Source organism: Amyelois transitella, chromosome 21 (assembly GCF_032362555.1).
Source record: "Amyelois transitella isolate CPQ chromosome 21, ilAmyTran1.1, whole genome shotgun sequence".
Taxonomy (NCBI): domain Eukaryota; kingdom Metazoa; phylum Arthropoda; class Insecta; order Lepidoptera; family Pyralidae; genus Amyelois; species Amyelois transitella.
This window is the reverse complement of record NC_083524.1, coordinates 4923799-4945186: the sequence shown is the minus strand read 5'-3', so window position 1 is coordinate 4945186 and position 21388 is coordinate 4923799. Positions and strand designations below refer to the sequence as shown.

Below are 21388 nucleotides of genomic sequence, written 5' to 3'. Positions count from 1 at the left end.
TATAAGTATTTATTTATTTACTAATTATGTACACAGAAAATATCGAGACTAATAATCACAAGAAATAAAATTACAAAGGTTATATGTGTATGTTCCATTGATAAGATTAATTAAACGAAATAATTTCGTTTCGCAGGGATCGTGGAATTATGTATATATACATATGTTTGTCTATTCCTTCAGGAATAAGGCGCGATCATGTATGCTTGTAAATGTAGAAGTCAACCAGAGATAACCATAGCGTCAACTAGGCTGTAGTTGCGTAAAACTAAAAAAAACATGGCGGCTTTATTTTAGGCCTGAAAAATCTTCACAATGGAGATGTAAACCACTGGGAACAGAGTTGTGCAACAGACAGCTGTTTAGATCGCGATATTATATATACATACATTGTCTAACGAGTGTCATTCTCATGTTACGAGGCTTTTAGTTCTACGTCGAGGTGGAAATAGCAACTGCTTTACGAAATTTGTTATTAACAACTGATTTTAGCACACGCTTACAAGCAGTAAATAAATTTGTACAATGACAGGGGGAAAATACGTCACTTCTACTTCGTACACGTATGTATATCTTGATTTCATCTCTTTTAAGGTAGAAAGACTCAACTTAGGGCTACCTAGGTTCAAATACCACAATAAATTAAATAATTATTAAGGAAAACTGCGATATTGTCTATAGGTATACGTTTTGTTCACTACATATAAAAAATAAAACAAAATTATACCGTAACTACATTTTGATTTATTTAATTGCATGAAATTTTTTAAGGCAAGTTGATAAGGCAGGCAACAGAGTATACAAATTTTGCTTAAGCTTTTCACAAGAAGAAAATGTTACATGAATGAAAGATAATAAAAAAAATATATTATTCCTACGTAAAATCATTGTACATCGTCTAATTGTTTATAGGTATATTTAAATGAGTATATATTAAGATTATCCTTCATTTCAAGTATGATAATATAATATTATAGCTATAAAAAAAAACTAAAAAACTACGCTTTATTGCTAATCAAACTAAAAAATAGAAAATAAAATTTAAAGACAAAGGAATTATAAAACAGTAGTAGCAAGTCGAACAATCGGTTATAGTCAATTACCTCGGATTAAAATTATAACAAAATTAAATTTATAAACAAAACAATTTAAATCTGAGTAAAAAGCGTGGGGTGCCTGATGTAGTAAATATTAAAATCATTCTATAAGCATATATTTATGACAAGAGAGTTATGAAAATGAAGTAAAATGCACCCCACGCTTTTTACTCTGATTTAAATTGTTTTGTTTATAAATTTAATTTTGTTATAATTTTAATCCGAGGTAATTGACTATAACCGATTGTTCGACTTGCTACTACTGTTTTATAATTCCTTTGTCTTTAAATTTTATTTTCTATTTTTTAGTTTGATTAGCAATAAAGCGTAGTTTTTTAGTTTTTTTTAAACTATTATTTATTTTCTATTTTTTAGTTTGATTAGCAATAAAACGCCTAGTTTTTTAGTTTTTTTATACAATTATTTTTTGGTAGAAGTGTTAACTTCCTACTACTTCTACTACGCTGTATAACTATCTTACTAGAAATGACTTTCGCAACCATGCACCCATCGCCGGAGGTTTTCACAACTAACTTTCTTAAAGTTATATGTGGCCTGATTGGATTAAATCTCATAATATTCTCATCATCATGATTCTTTTTTAGGCGATGGGCTAGCAACCTGTCACTATTTGAATCTCAATTCTATCTTAAAGCCCAATAGCTGAAGGTGGCCTATCAGTCTTTACAAGACTGTTGGCTCTGTCTACCCCGCAAGGGATATAGACGTGATTATATGTATGCATGTATGTATGATGATTGTTAAACCCAGTTGAAAAGAATTTTATAGTGATAAATCACTGTTAATAATATTTTTGACTATCCAGCAAACATAACAATTTTCGATTGTGGCCTTGCCAGGAATCAAACCACAAGATTAAGAGGCAGATTGATACAGGAACAAAAATATTTCAAACATACCTCCACTGCCTTTACAACCAGGAACGCAACAATGTTTATCTGAAGACATCGTGGCACTTTTGTAGTAAAATCTGTCTTTCACAAAAACAAACACAAACTTGGGACCCCTATCTCAAATAATCAGGTACTTTTTACAGGAGTCCTATCTCAAAATATCTGCACAACACAGTGAACACAGTCAGAGTCCAATCTCAGATGATAAAATCACACGAATATCCGGAAGAACAAAGCTCGACTCAACGGAAGATTCCAAACTCCAAATAACGACAAGTTATCAGCACAAAACAAAGTGCAAATAGGTAAATACACAGGCACCGGTAAAAAAACAGAAAGAAAGTTTACAGGTGTTAGAATCGAATTCAAAACTTACTGCAAAACTTATTTTACATAAATAAACAAACTGTCACTCATTTTCCAAGCGAGTATTACAGTGTTGCTATTATAAATATGCAAAAGTTACATAATGTTAATTCAAGAATCGCATTAATATGTTAAATACGTATTAAATATCGCAAAGTTCTGTAGGTAGTAACTTTATTCTTGTATTGTTGTAAATTTAGTTGTTCAATTTTCATTTATTACTTTTGTTTTATTACTTATATATTTTTTATTGTTTTAAAATATTCTACTAATTCTACTATTGTTTCTAATGGTAATTCTAAATGGAGCAATGCGATGAAATAAAAAAGCCTCAGGTTAATAGTAACATTATATGGAAATATATTACATCTCTTTTTGGACTCCTTATACGTCAGAACTTCTTGGTTTCTTGTATGGAGATTACTGGCACTGGTGCTATCTCTGTCTCTCTTACTCTCATACGAAGGATCTAAAAATGAATTTATTAATCCTGGCAGTTTTAATAAGGATAATGAGAAACTCTTATCAAAATATTGCATTGTCATCGGTCCTTGATACGTGTGCAAAGTTTCAAGTTGATCAGACGTTTAGAAATCAGTGAAAATTAAGCTCAAAGATTCCGTTACATACATACATACATACATACATACATACATACAACCCAAGCTAATAAAAGCGTAGTAAAAAGCAAGTCAATGACATTATGTAACTAATACAAGTACAAAATTCCATCTTGACACCAATAGCGAGAGTAAAATGAACATATTAACGATAAAACCATCTTCAAGATGAGCATCTACTAAAGCAATAATGAACCATTTGTAAAAGATAAGTGGCATGATAATACATAATAACAATAAACAATGTACTATCGAGATATTTGCTACTATGTTTTAGTGATAAAATAGATTAACTCTAATTATAGCTATGATATGATAAGCGTTCCACGCGATGAAAATTTGCCTTTACAAAGATATTTATAAAGATAATCTCCACCATTCTTATAGGTAAGACTTTATCGGGCAATCTGGCATCAAAGTTCAATGGTTTAGAATTTCACTTTTTTGTTGAATGAAAACAAATTTATGTTTATTGGCATATCCCAATCATAAAGAAATTTATGATACCATAGTCTTTGAGTGAAGCTTTGCTCCCTTGGGAATTTTCAGATAATAAGTAGCCTAATGTAGTCTATCTCTGTGCCAAATGTCGTCCAATAATAATATTTTCTCTAAATAATATATTCTCTCAATAATATAAGGATAGACCATCGACATTAAGGAGTTAAAGTTAAAAGTACACATTGGATAAAAATATAATCAATGAAATGTCTGAAATGAGAAAGTAAGCTTTAAAACAAGTTTAATGCTGATTTCAACTCCGTTTTATTTCAGAGAAAGGCAATAAAACATTTTAGGTTTAAGTAATTATTAAATGGAAAATGTAATGTAATGATTCTTAAAAAACTTCTTATTAAAAATGTGATTCAAGGCATTGTTTCTTATTGTTAAATTATCAATGTTCACCTGGGCTTGTAGTTTTTATATAGTCCACTTTATGTATGAATCTATTCTTAATCATTAGCATGTGTCTTTGTGACTTCCTCACCTCTCTGGCGAAGAACCTGGGGTTCGCCCATAAGAAGGATAGAAGAAGAAGCCTGACCTCCGCTCCACAACCTTTGCAGGGGAAACAAACCGATGGTAACATATCCAGTTGCTTGCATGTGCAGGATTCCTCATGACGTCTTCTATCATATAATCAAATTAATATATTGTTATTCTTCCAAGATTTTTTCTTTGAAATTTGCTCATGAGTAAAAAGCTTAAAAAATTAATATTTGAAATTTATCAAAATATACGGCTAACTGTAGCCTGCTGATGATTTGCCTTCAGGTTTTACTGCATAACGAAACGAGAATTTAGTTACAAAATATCCGACCATATGCGAATGATTTCAATATTAATGTTGCTAGTCAGAAAGTGCAAGAAAACTGGTTTACGCTGACCCATATAATAACATCGAGAAACCAGCTTAAAACGACGTCTATGCATAGGCAGGTTGGCGAGGTATATTCGCCAACAAATTAATTATTTTTTAGGATTTTCTTAGGTCGATACTACTTAAGTAAATATCTCTTTAATTTCGCTGTGTTATCTAAATAGCGCTGTGTCAAGTGGTACAAAGCTCCATACGATTTAAGGTAACAATAGAAAAAGCAGTATGTTAAGATTTACCTATTTATTTATTGAAAACTTTATTTCACAAAAAAATATACAAAGGGCAGACTTAGTAATTAAGAAAAGCTTCGTGAAAAAATGGGACTCAGAGGAAAAAGCTGTTAACCTGGCGTATCGTATACCGATAAGGTTCATTATAAAAAAAAATACGTTATCACTAGAAAGTTTTAATACTGCAGGTATATTTTTCACTGCATGTGCCGGACCTTGCATTTGCCATGCATGCGTAAATAAAAAAATATGAAACAAAAAACATTCCCTACAACAAGCAGCCTATAGAAATAATTTAATCATATTACTATATTTCCGTTTCTTTGGTTGTTCGTTACATGTTGAGATTATAAGTACATAATACTTTATAATACCCACCTTATTAACAGGCTAACCACGTTTTAGTCCGGTTCCTTACATAAAAATTACGTAAACTGAGCCGGACGTACACTTTGTAGATACAATTGTAAGTTTAAATGCTTTCTTAAACGGGCACAGAGCAAAGCATGTCTGAAAAATAAAAATAATAAAATATCAGTTTGAAGATTTTTATGTTACCTGCAACATATACTGATCGGCTTGTTTACGTCAATGAAAAAATTTTAATTAAGATGAAAATCAAATGAAGATTTTATGGAAGCAGACAAATTAAAACACATCTAAGAAACGTCACGTCTATATCCTTTGTGGGGTAGACAGAGCCAACAGTTTTGAAAATACTAATTGTCCACGTTCAGCTATTTGTCTTTATGATAGAAATGAGATTCAACTAGTTATATGTAGGTTGCTAGCCCATCGCCTAAAAAAGAACCCCAAGTTTGTAAGCCTATCTCTTAATCGCCTTTTGACGACATCCATGGGAAAGAGATGGAGTTGTCTTATTCTATTTTGTACTGGTGCCGGGAACCACACGGACTATATTTCAGTTTACTACAGATTAGATGGGAATGTCGTTCAGTTTATTCCGTGTAAAACCGCCTTTAGATAGTTACGGCATTATTGGGTTCATTCGAATGTATACACGTGACTAACTTACTGACCACACGTGATTTGGAATTCAAGTTTAATTCGAATTATATGACCGTAAACGATACTACAAAACAATATAATAATGTACGTATAGCAAGATTTTAGCATTAAGTAATAATAGGTATCTTTATGAGATAACCTATTCTTAAAATCCTGACATTTTGTATAAAAATTGGGATTATTTTAATGTCAAGCTTCGTTTTATTCGTTTTACGGCTTAGTCACATAAAGTATGGCGTTAATATTCATATTAAAATACTTAAGGAATTATGTCATATCTTGTTTCTTATTCAATAACATCCTCTAAATAACATTCGACTAAAATATCTGCAGGATCAATAACACGCATTCTTTTGTCAAACATGTAGATATAGTTGTCAAAATAGAAATATAAAGAAAAATGGAAATTAGTTATCATCATAGTGGCATACTAAAGAAAGGTCTGGTCAAGAACTCCCTAAACCGACAACATGGCACGATGAAGGTGGGTGGATAAAGTGCAAGAAGTATGCAGAGATCGTGGCAATTTGAAAGATCTGGTCTCTGCCTATCCCTCCGGGAAAGATGCGCGTGATTTTGTGTATGTATTACAACGATTTCTACCAACCCACTTACTTTTTTATGTCGACAACAAAGAAATAAAAAGTATAAGATTTGCATTACATCAATACCTACTAACGACAATCCATTCGATCAATTCTAATCTAAACCTTGCGTGTCATATTCATTACGGCATGACCACTGTGCCCTTATTAAAGTTATTATACATTAGCTCCATAGGATGCATTGCAAATTCAATTACAGCAATTTTCATACAGACCACAGGATAACTGTTGGATATGCACATTATGTAATTTTTGCATTAGTGAGGTTATAGGAGCTGTAAAATAATGACCGGATCATATTGATGGCAGTACGCAAATAGCTTACATTTCAATTAAATGATAGCCATTTATTACATACATACATATAATCACGTCCTTATCTCTTGCGGGGTAGACAGAGCCAACAGTCTTAAAAAGACTGATAGGCCATGTTTAGCTGTTTGGCTTAATGATAGAATTGAGATTTAAATAGTGACAGGTTGCTAGTCTGTCGCCTAAATGATGAATCTCAAGTAGGTATATAAGCCCTTAGTCGCCTTTTACGACATCCATGGGAAAGAGATGGAATGGTCCAATTCTTTCTTTTCTAATGGTGCCGGTAAACACACGGCATATAGCCATTTATTGTCTGGTATTCTATGAATATAAGTTAAAGTTGTGCATGGTCGGGTATTTTTTGTTGCACTCGCCATTTTGTGTTTCTAGTTGATACCCTTCGGGTGTGGGGTTCGCATTCCAACATTTATTCTATTTCCATAACTTCTTAAATGCCTGCAGCGTCTTAAGTTTAAATATTAATGCAGACCATAAGACCTAGAAAGGTTTTTTAGAGAAGTTGATCTTATTGATAATCACGAGAATAACACATCAAATTAGCAAAAGACCACAACTTTAAACAATAACATATAATTTACGCGTAAGCGAATAGCGGCTCGGAATATTTTTCTGCTCCGTTACATGTAATGCCCCCATTACATCTAAGAAATAGCTGGTGTATTCTTCAATTTACATATACTTATCTAGTGAGTACAGAAATTGTAACGTAAAGAAGGTCATACAAAAATTTCATTGCGATGCCCTTGTTTTTCTTTCTTTCTTTAACGGGCATTACAATACGTTCTGGCAAAATATCAGGACAAGAGGACCTTATCAAACTGCTTGCATGAAGAGAGATGTGGACGAAACGATAAAAGTCTACGTATCCATGAAAGAGGCGTGATTTATTGTATACTAGCGACCCGCCCCGGCTTCGCACGGGTGCAAAATTCGGAAAAAATTATAAATAAAAACCTTCCTCTTGAATGATAAATAAAAAGAGAAAACAAATTGTTGATAATGTTCAAATTCATTCATTATTTGTAATATACAACATATGCAAATATATATAATAATACATAGGAAATAAACAGGACATTTAACTTATTAAAGAAATATTTCAATTATTTATTTTTACCAATATTTAGACAATTGACCTGGCAGATATTTAAAACATGGAATTGAAAAATATGCTATATAGGTACCATATTGTTCTTGGAAAAACGAAACTGACATAGGTGTGCCTTGTTAGGCTCAACACTCAGATATTTAGTTTTTATAAACCAATGAAAAACAAATTGAAGGCCGGCCCGTACCGTGCCGCAATACTAATATCGTGATATCTCCTAAACTATATGTCTAAATAACACACTGTAAACTGCAAAAATAATCTAAATTAAATGCTCGTGATGATGAACTTACTTATTTTGATAAGGATATATGTATTATTGGTTATATCACCAGTTAAACATCACCCAACGAATTAAATGTTTTTTTAATACAGAAAAGTAGTTTTTGTGACTTAAATAAAAAAGCTGGATATATGTCATCGCGGACTTTTTTGTAGAACTAATAAAGACCAATGTTTTTGCTATACATTGGTTCTTACTTGTATCCAACGGTATAAGCGGCGCACGCACAAATGCAATCTTCAATTAGATTTTTTTTCTGACTTCTTGGACATAAATCGCTATAACTCAGCTAATATAGTTTCAATGTATTTCAATTATATATAAAAACCTGTCGGAGAAAATACTCTTTCTATTAGTGAAAACCGCATCAAAATCCGTTGCGTAGTTTTAAAGTTTTATGCATACGAAGGGACTACAGACAAAATGGGCGACTTTGTTTTATACTATGTAGTGATTTTGGAACTTTTATAAGAGATATCGTTTTTAATTGATTTTAAGAATCTGCTCAGTAATATGAAAATTTTCGATAATTCCCGTTCAAGGGGGAATTTTGGGAAATCCTCTTTTTCACCCTAGACCACAGAAAGAACCTAAACGCCATATTTCTTCTGGATAAAGCGGTTTGGCCTTTGTATTGTCTGTCAGTCAGTTCGGCGCTCAGTAACGGAAGAATTTTTATATATATGTACTTATATTAAAAATAATTGCTTCGGCTACTTTCAGGAGTAGAGATAGAGGAAATAAAAATCATATGCCTTACCAAGGTTTCTGAATAACCCCGCTAGTCCAATTCTGCCCCACGGCTTACATAACACACCACGACTGTTGTTTTTAGCAAGATACAACGCATCTTTTAGCAGTAAGTGCTACACTCATTATACAATGTTCCCACAATCTCAATTTGCTGACATTATGTCAGAAGTGCACTTTCTTGTAAATAAGCTATTAGTGTTGCAAGCGGCTAGTTAGGCGGCAATCCGAATGCTATTTCGTTGCACACTGCAACATTGCAAGTGGCTTGATTTATTTTTACTGCAATATTTTAAATGACCTACGATGCTACAAGTAAAAAAAAATTATTGAGTTAACCAACATTGTATTTATTTTTTAAATGATGGTTGGAAATTATGAACAAACGTACCTATTGTATTTTTTTTATTTAACTTATATTTCGCTTAGCAAAATACTGCCAACAGTTACATTTACACAAACAGATAGGCCATAAATTAACCTTTTTTGTCAAAGAGTTATCTGTAAAAGCGACGCCCGTTGCCTCTTATTTATTACATTCAAGTTTTCTATGAAAAGCTTAATAAACACCTTTCCAAATATTATGAAATTTTGCTTTAAAAAACTGCTATGTAATAAAAAACTGCTACATCTCGATATCACATGGCCATAACAATAGATCATTGTGAAATGACTAGCCTTACGCTGTTACAAATTAACTGCCAATACAATTGTATGATTATAACAATTATTGCGTGCGCCAAATTGCAGTAATCATTTTAACGTGATTTGTATGGGGTTCAGGGAATTAGTTCCTATAGAATATGAATGTAAGTAATTTAATTACACTTTCTGCTACACGTTTTTTTTTTCAGTTCATTCCTGCAGTGTCGATATTTTTATATGGTCAAGCCACTGCTTCCATGCTTGTCTGGTAGAAATAAAAAAAATTTGCTTTTCGCCCTACGTTAATTGTAAAAGTTAATCAAAACAAAGGCTTATAAACTCGTAATTCTTCTTTAAGGCTATGGGCTGGAATCATCACAATTTGAATCTCAAGTCCATTAAAAATATATTTTTTCGTTTTGTTTTGTTCTCGAACTTGTGACATATGTATATACAAAGATATGTCTAAATTCCTTTCAAAATAGGCAGAGCCAACAGTCTTGAAAAGACTGAAAGGCCAGCTGTATGGCTGAATGATAGAATTGAGATCCAATAGTGGCAGGTAACTAGCCCATCGCCTACAACAATCCCAAGTTTATAAGCCTATCCCTTAGTCGCCTTTTACCTACGAGATCCATGGAAAACATATGGAGTGGTCCTATTCTAAAGTGCCTTGTTATTTTCGGTTTTTAAGTTGAACTTGTTCTTAAGTACCTATAATAAAAATCTCCTCAGAGATTCTATTTCATAACAATGATGGATAGCGTTCTTAATTTACACAAATCACTTCATCGTGATTCGTTGAGAAAACTGGATTTTAAAGTGATTTCAATAAATATATATTTCGTAACACTCATATATCTAATAAAAATAGATCAGAGCAAGGATGGAGGCAATTTCGTAAGATGCACATTAGTAAATGCCATCTTGAATTTAAAGATCTTTAAATTTGCATACACAATCTTATTTAATGAGCTGATGATAAAAGAATAAAGATTTTATGGAATGCATAGAAATTTACGAAACTGATTATACCACCTTATAAGTGTCTCCCTATTGAGTCATAAGGTCTGCGAAAGGGATTTCTAACTTTTCCTCGGTATTTTTCAAATATAAATAAGCTTTGGCTCAACTTTATAATGGTGGAAGACTTACTTATTTAAATCAAATCTTTGCCCCTTAACGTGAAAATGTAACCCGCGGATCGAGCCACATGCAATTCATTAAATAATTCAAAATAAAAATAAAGTTCAGAAAGGCGATGGTACATATTTTTCTTGGTTTAGTAATTCACCTTACAATACGTCGCCATGTTATTAAATGTATGTAATAATAGGCTATCATTATGACCCTAGATCTGACAGATAAGGCTTAATTATTGTACAATCTTAGGCCTCGGGCGTTGCAAGTAATCGTTTTTGTTAACTTAGTAATTATTTTTTTATGTTCACATGACGAATTGCAATCTGTCATGGTTATGTGGTAATAATGATAATAATGTTTGTGGCAATTACATAAATAAGTAAATATTTATTAAAATGTTCGAAGTTAGCCAGAAATACTTAAGATGATTTATTGGAAAGCTCATAGTCTCTTGAAAGTTGCATTCATTTAAATAAAAATAACAGTCAACTGCAAATTAAACCTACAGTTTTAACAAATAAGGCATTTATGATTAGCTATTTTAACTTTCTCCGTATTTAAATGATAAAAAATACGGCCATACACTAAGAAAGCTTTAATTAGTTGATATTCCAAAAATTATTATTAATTTTTTTATATGGCAGTATTAGTAATTTAAACTAATTAGATAAGGTTAACGAGTGTTATCAGCAAATTTATAACACAATAAATTTGTTTGTCCACAGATGACTTGGCCGGAGTTTCGCCTGGGATAAACAGAACTTTATCATAAACCTCTTTGGTACACAGATAACCTAACTAATGTCATACGACAAGTGTCAGTACGGCCGCTTGTATTCGCAAGTTTAGTGTTGTATTTGTCGGGCAAAATCGAACAGTGATTGAAAAACTATGAGGATAGTAGCTTTAGCGAGATAACGTTGAATTTTTTTAATTGTGATTTTAAAAATGGCGTCTTTTATGTCATATGTGAGTTTGTGGACAGTGTGTGTTGGTGTGTGCCTGTTTGGGAACATCTCGGGGTTGGACAATGGGTTGGCTCTGACGCCGCCTATGGGATGGCTGGCTTGGGAACGGTTTCGATGCAACACCGACTGCAAGAATGATCCTGATAACTGTATCAGGTAAGATTTGCTTACTGATTTTAGAAATAATATTTTTATTTATAAAAGCGACATATATTTTATGTATGTTTTATACCTTTCATTGAACTCTGGATGTATTTCTGTACTAGTCAAACTTTATACAAGAACTACAATAATTATTATTTTGATATTTAAGAGGAGGGATTGCATTTTTTGTGGTGCTTTAATTTAGGTAAACTCATTTAAAATTCGAATTTTATACGTGCCCCCTTGTCTAATACTGCATGGCAAGGTTATGCGTGGGTCCCTTAAAAAATGTGTTGTATTTTTATTTTGTATAATAATGTTTAATTCATAAATGCCAATTCTATTATTAAGCGAAACAGCTGAACGTGGCCTATCAGTCTTTCAAGATTGCTGGCTATGTCTACCCCGTACTGGATATAGACGTAATTATATGAATGAATGTATAATTTACCTTCGGGAATGAATTATATCAATTACAATGAAAATGCCATGGGTAGATTATAAGAAAATAGCTTAGAAAACAGACTAAGGCAGAGGGCGACTTTGTTTTTGAGGCACTAAGTAGGTACTTAATGATATAGACTGATTACTTTTAATTCCAGTGACCGTCTTTTCCGGACAATGACCGACATCCTGGTCACGGAAGGGTACGCGGCGGCCGGCTACGAGTACATTAACGTCGACGACTGCTGGCCCGAACGAGAACGGGACGCGCGCGGGAAACTTGTCCCCGACCGGGAACGGTTCCCCTACGGAATGAAGAGCTTGGCTGATTATGTGAGTCATTTTTTTATTACTTAGTATTTTATTTAATCTTTTTTGTGTAAGGACTTTTGTATTTGAGTGGCTCGAGAGGATTTAAGACTTTTAGAAGCCTTGTTGTTAGTTCATATGACAGTAGTTTTCTGTAAAAAAATCAATAAGTTACCATGTAAATGCTAACTTTACACTATCTAGGGTGGATACCTACAAACCTCATACAATATGGCAAGAATGTGAAATGAAAATGTAAGGGAAATTAACAAAAATACGTGCAATTTTCAATTTCCATGCAATACGTCAAATTATGCAATCTGATATCATATATGTAGGCTACCTTTTTCTGATAGACATTTTATCAACATTTAATTTAGTATTGTATGTAATTCTATTAAATACAATCGTAAAATGTCAACTATTAAGAAAATTTATGCCTTGGTAATAAATTTTTACCCATAAAATTCTGAAAATGAAATAAAATATTTAGTAATAGGTATGGCAAAACTCCATTCAATATACGATTAATTGTATACCCGATAGTTCATTTGTAGTACATTGTAAATATTAATGGGACTTCATAACATATGCAAAAGCCATTAAATAGTAACAATATGATTTACACTCATAATGCAAGGTATTATGAGTGCCCTTAATATAAATCTTAACTGTTATGTTTTAATTTGTCATGGTTATGTTTTAATTTTCAATGAGCATTCATTTTTAACGTCTTACTTGAAATTTGAACGTAAATAATTAAATGTACACTCCTACTTTTAGCCCATTAAAGTTAATAAACTGTAGCAAATAAATAAAATATTGTACAGTCGCCTTCATACAAACCAAAACCTACGTGGACAATGTCAAAGCAAGTTAAAAACTTTAGGAAAAACAACACAAAGATTAATTTTAAATTAAAAAATTTGTTACTGAAAGTACAAAAAAAAACAAAAAACACTTACCAACGTGATTAACATAAATAAAACTGAAACCTTACGAATGTGTGCCACCCATAACATAAAAATTAAAATGGACTTTCTCATGTTAAGGCATGTAAACTAACATTTGTTAATGGATTATGTTAATTGGCACTTTCTTCGTACGTAATCGAGCAAACCCACAGTTTAAGCTTCAATTGTTTTTCTGTTTACAATGTCTGTTTTTATTTTTAACGATTTTATTTTTTAATCTCTCAAACACACATGTCACCTGTATAAAGATTATATCTTTACACCTGTATTAATATTATACACGGAATAAAAAAACTGTGTGTTGGTTTAATAAATTACTACTTATATTAACGAATTCTTCAAAACTTCTTGTAACACATTGTGGGTTAGATAGAACTCATAGTAAAGACATCGTTACTCTAGTTCTACATTAAGTTAGCTGGTTTGATTAAAGTATATAGCTTCAGGGATTCTGACTCTTTCCAAACTGATACAAAAGTCAATCAAGGGAAAGGCTAGCTAGCAACGTGTCATTGTGATTGATTCTCAATTACGACATTAAGATATTCAGCTAAACTTGGCTTTTCATGCTTTTCAAAAAACTTTGTCTACCCCGTAAGGGATAAAGTTGAGATTTAATATATGTATAAAACTAATTAACTGTTTGATGGGCAATAAACGCATCATAGCCCTGCATTATTGTAATATAATAGGCGTATACTTACAATTTAGAAACGGCTTGTAATGAATAATGGTCTATGACTTATTAATATGTGGGCGCAAGGATCTTTGCGTATGATTCTATTCCCACGGTCATCGTTGCGAATCGATTAATTTATTTTATCTTGATATGATCTGATTGTTGTTTGTATTATTTAGTTGCAGGATATGCTGATTTTAATTTATATTCCATCACAGGTTCAGCTGTTTTAAGTTTTTAATGTTTTTCCTGATCAGTGCTACGACTCTAGCTAAGTTCTTTAATGTGGACTTATTGATATTCGCTGGACAAGTTTTGATGTAATTTAATATGCGGGAAGAATGTAACCTGAAATAACACATAGGGTACATTTTATGTATGTTTGTAAAATTCTTGCGTTAGTGAGTGACTGACTGACAACTCACGTCGAAAGTACTGGGCGTACTAAATTTGGATTGTATATTACCTGGAGATTTTTGGGAGCATTAAAAAAACCATCTAGGAGTAAACGTCTAAAAAAAAATTTATCAAAGTTAAAAAAAAACCATGACACAAATTTTATTTCCTTCAAAAAGTAAGAAATAATAAAAGAAACTCAATCTTAAGGTACCTTCCTATGTATTAAGTAATATATTTTTTAGAAATACGTCATTTTATATGCATAACCTACTTTATATTGTAAATGTTTATAAGATTTTGCGTGCAGAAGTGAAGGCGTAATTTTATGTTTTCTCAAATATGAGATATGGTATATGATGTGAGGGCGTTGAAAACATATTAACCTGATATAATCTGATTGTTTGTTAATATGCCTACTAATGTACATCGCCTACACATATATATGAATACAATAAATAATGATTCAAGTAAGTAATCCCAAAAGCAAATATAAATCATTGAAATAGATAAACTAAAAGGCGCTTAAAGCATCCGATCAGATAAAAAATCTTAAATATGAAGCTATAGGTTCATAGTGCAGCATTTTATTGGTGTACAAAAATTGCGATTAGGTATTTTGTAATAAAATTAACTAAGAAATTAGTAAGAATTAACCTGTATAAGAAAAAACGCTAAAAATAAAGAAACTAGGGATGATATACAAGCTTGTTTTGGTCAAAACCATTGACCATTAAGACCATGTCTTATGCATTTTTTATATCTTTTCTGTTAACTAGAGAAAGACATACAGGTAAGATAGACAAAGTCTTGTAAAAATAAATATGTCGACATCTATCATAAACATATATCAACACAACATACATTATTTTATATTACTGTTCCTTTTATATATGATAGCCTAGCAATCTGTCACTAACTGAATCTCGAATTCCATCTTAAATTGTACAGCTGAAAGTAGTAGTATTGGCTTTGTCTACCCCGTTAGGGATAAAGTCGTTATAATATGAACCCATGTCATAGTTCCTCCCCTCCGGTCGACAGTCAGTTCAGTCAAAAGTGTTAGTTGTTTTTATTTATAGAACTTAAACCAAAGAAGCTGTTTACCAAACTGACGTCTGAAAGGAAAAGTGTCGTCTATATAATTTTACGTATTTTCTCTCCATAAGCACCACGTTTGTTTGTAATATCTTTATTGCACATAAATAAACACACAGCCTTCCTTACTGTATTAACAGAAACGTTAACAAACTTTAGGCGATACGTTTTTCTTTTGTATAGACGTTTATTCGTTCGGTCGTTATTCTTAAAAGCTCATTCATCATTGCTCAACCGAAATTGCGTAAACTGTTATTAAAACTAAACAATATCACGACACGAGACACCTACCTTAGTTTCTACACCGATAGTCGTGGGACATTCAAACAATAAACAATTGAATCTATGAAAAGTTCATCGTTAACGGGTTAAAGAACACCATAATACAATGTTAAGTACTCGTTATAGTGATAATACAAAGTTTTTATACTTAGAGTTACAGATTTATAAAGCGTGAATGTGTATAGATTCGATGTGTAGATTCTTATTATTTTTAGTACAATAGTACAACCTCAAATTGGCATTATTTTAAGTTGTTGTAGCAAAATCGAACAACACTTGTTTTTTTTGCTTTTAACATGATGCTACCGTGTTGTTTAAATGCACCCTTTTTTTCTTGTTGTGTTTTATTGTTTCTGTTTGTTTTATGGTACAGAGAGAGAGTGGACACTCCGCAAAAAGTCTAATGTGGTATACGCATACATATCAATTTCAATAGTTCGCGTCAAATTTTTGGTAGGTTAGGTTAGGTAGGTAGGTTAGGTAGGCAGCACCTAATAAAAACTGTTGATATGGTTTTAGAAATTTAAATGGTGCTACTATTCACCAATTTGGCTTAATCAGAGATTTTAAAGATGTTCCGCTTGTTCAGCCCCCGTACGAGTAGCATGGCACGCACGAGGCCGACGTTTTTATCGCGCGAAGAATTATCGCTGTCCCGTTTTAATTTATAATAAAAAGCGAAACAGCTGTAGTTTTTCACGCGATAAAAACGGGACTGGCTTTAGTAATACGGTATAATCTACAAGATTAGCAAGCTAAGAAATGTAAGCAGCTAAAGGAATGCCATCAAGATAAGTTTCACTGCGGACGGCGGACAATACGGAGTAAAGATGAGATAAATCACGTAATTAATGTCTCGTCGAGTTAGCTAACTCTCGTAATGTGTGGACGCACGACATCTCATTTATATTAGATGTAAGTGCGCATGGTATTGATATACCTATGTGATATCCTTTTGGACTTTATAATCCATGCCGACATGTCATGCAAAGAGAGGCACAGGTTCGAATTCTATCGTGGCCATGTACCATACGATGCTCTTACGGTAAGGGAAAAGAAATCGTGAGGAATCCTGCCCATTCAGGTAACTGGATGTGCAACCATTAGATATATCCAATTTGAGTTAAAGATCTCCTGCAAAGTTTGCAAAGATAAGACGGGAGTCGGTTCTTGAAAAACCTAAAAAAAACTTAAATTTACCTAATCTAGGGTGGTCAAAAGGAGTATTATAGGTCGCACTTGTATAGAAGATCAAGAATTTTTACATGTTTAGAGTTATATGCTATATTTTCAAAGCACACACACACACACACAAACTTAAAAAAAAACTTGTACGATTTTTTTTTAATAATCAACTTTGTACGTACTTCTTTAATTGTTATTTTATTAATTTGAGTGCAATAAATATAATAGAAACAAAAAAAGAATTATCAGTTTCAGTAAAGCGTAAGAATAAAACTGTTTGTTATATCTGTATAAAACGCATACAAATCATCACATAAACAAACCAGCTTTACAACTTTATTAGTTTATCGCCGCAAAAAGCAATAACTTACGCAACAGTGGCAAACGAGGAAGCTGCGCCGGCGCATCTTCTCATTATCTCGACCGCAAGCAATGTCGCAGTGAATTGTCTAACCGCAGTTTAGAGATACGAGTGGCGCCCGCGCACGCCTTGTGCCGAGAAAGTGCTAATACGATGTAAGGGCAAATATAGATTAATTACTAGAAGATGTTGTCTACATATCTGGAAATGCATTAAAATTTAAAATAAACGACACTATGAATAATAATGAAAAATGTATGATCCAACAGATAAATATGAAAAAGGTACCTACTTAAAACGTTAAAAAATCTTGTATCCACTTATCTGACAAAAGAGCCTAAGTTATTTTTCTTTAAGACCTTGTATTGATCTCATCTTCATATTTATTTTATTAAAATTAACTATGTACATATTTTAAAATTTAATAATGCAGATCATTACTTTAAACATACCAACTTGTATCATACTAATACGAGTAGTAAGTACAATTAAACCATTTACACGCACAACACTCGAGCAATGCGATTATCTGCAGTCTGCATATACGGATTGTAAGTCTATTTACTACTAAGAATTTATTATTTTTGATTGTTTATTACTCTTAACTTTTTTATAAATTAATGACTGTATCATTTATAAAATTCTTTGCACTTCGTTTCAGTTAAAATTAGCTGATTTGTAATTGATGTACAATTCAAGAAAAAATATTGAAAAGTATAGGAAGAACGTAGGCATGTCCAGTCCATGCACTTTTGACCCCGACCGTACTCAAATGTAATACTAAAAATAAAGAACTTCATACAGAATCACTGCGGTATGTATGTCGCAATCGCCTACTTTTGGATATTGGTCAAATTATGTAGTTTCGTGGGAATGTGTAGCAACGCAGGTGTTACATCTGTTACACATGCCCTCTGATTGCGTTACTGACTCATCTTTATTTGGATTTCGTGTTTGACCATAACTGGTAAGGTTGCTTTTGTTTTTGAAGTACCTAAATCTACTTTAAGCGTCTAAAAATAATTTAAATACATCTTAACAGAGGACACTGACTGACTAATAGGCTGACATATTTTTTTACGCACAGCCTAATCCTTTTTTTTTTTGCTCCGTGGGAAGTCGGAAGTTCGGTCGAATCAAGAATAAAATTTTTTTTTGCCCACACAGAACTAGTTGACATGGCTGATAAAAGCTGATATATTATATGGTTCAACTTAAAGGAGTAAATCAGTATCTGTCTATAAACATTCATTAGTAGAAAATTTTATATCATCACAGGTTTGACATATAAAGGCTTATATAATGTTATCAATAAAATCGTATATTGTGGACGTTTACCATTATAATGTGCTTATTGAACTGGCGAGTGCCGCTAAAAGCCATTTTGATTCGAAGAGAGAAAGTGATAATTTGGTTATGTCATGTCATGTAATATTATACGCAGTTAACTATAATTCGATCCGTTTAGTGAGAACGCCCAATTTAGTACTGTTTATTTTACTTTTACTTTTTATATTCTATCATTACACGTTCCATAAAATAATAGAGATTTTATTTGGAAAAAGAAATTTCTTTCACTTACCTGAATTTATAACGTGGAGTTGGCTCAGTATAATATTATTTTTCCACAATTCGTCATGCCTTTGACATTTCCTTTTTGTAGTCTTCTTAAGGCTGTTACTCGTAACCTTTTTGGTATCATTAATAACTTTTGTTTAAAGAGAATCGCCTCCAATCATTATTCTCCCTTTTTGAAGTCGGTTTAATTTCTTCCTTCTCCTTAGTGTAGCAAACGCTTTCCTGAAAACCTTATCAAAATTGATTCAGACCTTTTTTTTTGAAAGGCGGTTCAAAATAAAATCTTTTTATCAATTGATTTGCTGACTAAGCAGTTTGCTTAAGCATTTAAGCACATTATTATCGTACTAAGAGAGTACTTTCAACAGATCATTCAAATATAAATTGCACATTATCGTTTTCAAGTATCAATGCTCTATACTATTGATGTTTTTTCTCATAAATTTCAATAATAGCCCACTTGTTTAGCTTTATTACCAATTAGCACAATTCATTATGCCAAATACAGATAGATTCGTTGCGAGATTGCATAAAATATAGTAGTATCGCTGGAAAAGTGATTAATTGATGTAAATTCAGCCAATATACTGCAACTCACATGCATACATATAATCACGTCTGTATCTGAAAATCTAAAAGACGGAAAGGCCAAGTTCTTTTATGCGTAATAATAGGATTAAGTTTAATAGAAAGAGTATTCATCCTAAATTAAGATTATAATTAAAATATTATTATAAAAGAATTTTCAATTGTCAATTTCTATGTTTGCTACCTCTTCATGCCTATTCTAATTAAATTCTAATTGAATCTAATTGAATTAAGACCACATTTAGTTTCTACACTACTTTACTACTTTCTACACTAGCAAATTACAAAAATATTTTGTTTTCCCTTTTTGAGATTTCATGGCAAAATGCAAAAATGTGCCCTTTGTATATCGTCATGTCCGTATATTTTACAAAATATTCGCTTCTCAAGTTGTAAAAGGATGGGTATGTGAAAAAAACCGGGCAAATGTAAAGAAATTTTATTGATGTGCCGATTCCACGTAAAGAAGGAGAAATGGAATGTAACGAGGAAGAAGAATAAAGATTTCAATACAAAACAATCACAAAAATTGGTTTAAATAAAGTCGAATAAAATGAATTATCGGTTCCCTTCATAAGCTAGTCCAAAGCGCACTTAGCCGATTTTAAGGAGTCTAATAGATCATACGAAAGGTAAGCAAGTAACGAGAAGCCACACCTTAGCATCTGCGCGTGCGCAGGTCGAAGGGCGCCCGATACCAATGGATGCCGTTCTGTTGTAATTTCAATGTATAAAGATCACTGGGTCCCGTGATCGACCTTTCAATAAGCCTAGCCTTACACAATTCGCAAATTATAGTTCGTTTGTATTTGTTTTGCAATCGATTAAAACAGCATTAATCATTCAGAATATTATATAGTTGAACAGCAAAATCGCTTATCAAATAAAACTTAGAAACTTACTTACTTAAGAACTTTCAAATTACAATCCTCTTAAGTTGGTTAGTAATTAAGAGTGTCATATGTCGGATTGGAGTTGCTTCGTGTAAAAACTTGACTTGCAAATCTAGGATCACGGTCAAAAAATCGCACATGGACACGTGAGGATGTAACCTAGACAAAAGTCAGGCACAAAAGCATGACAGCAATTTGTTTTCTGAATATCGTTAATTCTTTTCATACATACAGATACGTCTATATCTCGTGCGGGGTAAACAGAGCCCGCAGTCTTGAAAAGACTGAAAGGCCACGTTCAGCTGTGTGCTAATGATGGATTTAAGATGAAATAGTAACAGGTTGTAGCCCATTGCTTAGAAGAAGGATCCCAAGTTTATTAGCCTTTCTAGTTCTAGAGTCTTGACTCCTTTAGAGTTCTATTATAAAGTGCCAGGAATCACACGGCATCCTTTTCATATTAATAAAAAAAGCTATAAAACTACTACCTTGCTATGCTGATATGTTTGGTAATAAAAGAAAAAACTAATTAGCACTTTGGCGACTTTGAAACGCAAATAGACATGAGGTTAACACTCTTTGCCAAACATAAACGCCCACAAAAATATATGTAATTTACCATTTAGATATTTTTTTGAAGAGGTAAATGTCCTTTTGAGGCAAACTTCGTGACTTTTATTTATGAAGAATTTGTCACTCAACTTTATCATATAAAAAATAATAACGTTTAACATACTTATGGCCAAAACTCTTGGAAAATCACAAGAACTATAAAATTTATTGAGCAAATCTTTGTTTCGAAATGTTTATATATTAAATCACTCAAAGTGACTCATCAAAGTTCAACCAAACATTTTGAGAAGTGAAAACCGAGATGGCTGGGGTAGTAGTTTTCTCCGAGAATATATATTGTTCCCACGTAAACAAAGTATAAACTGGAACTAACTAACCGTACATTCCTTCAGCGATTCTCGTATGGTTA

The 21388-nt window shown here is 32.4% G+C and overlaps 1 protein-coding gene across 2 annotated transcripts in view; it reads left to right on the top strand.

The window, feature by feature from the left end:
- Window positions 1–21388, top strand: part of LOC106135541 (alpha-N-acetylgalactosaminidase) — a 57594-nt gene that overhangs the window by 15443 nt on the left and 20763 nt on the right. For both annotated transcript variants that reach the window (XM_060950170.1, XM_060950169.1), the window contains exons 2-3: window positions 11233–11631; window positions 12222–12396. In XM_060950170.1, the coding sequence (XP_060806153.1) occupies window positions 11456–11631; window positions 12222–12396 (351 nt within the window). In that variant the 5' untranslated portion in view covers window positions 11233–11455. The remainder of the gene's footprint in view (window positions 1–11232; window positions 11632–12221; window positions 12397–21388) is intronic.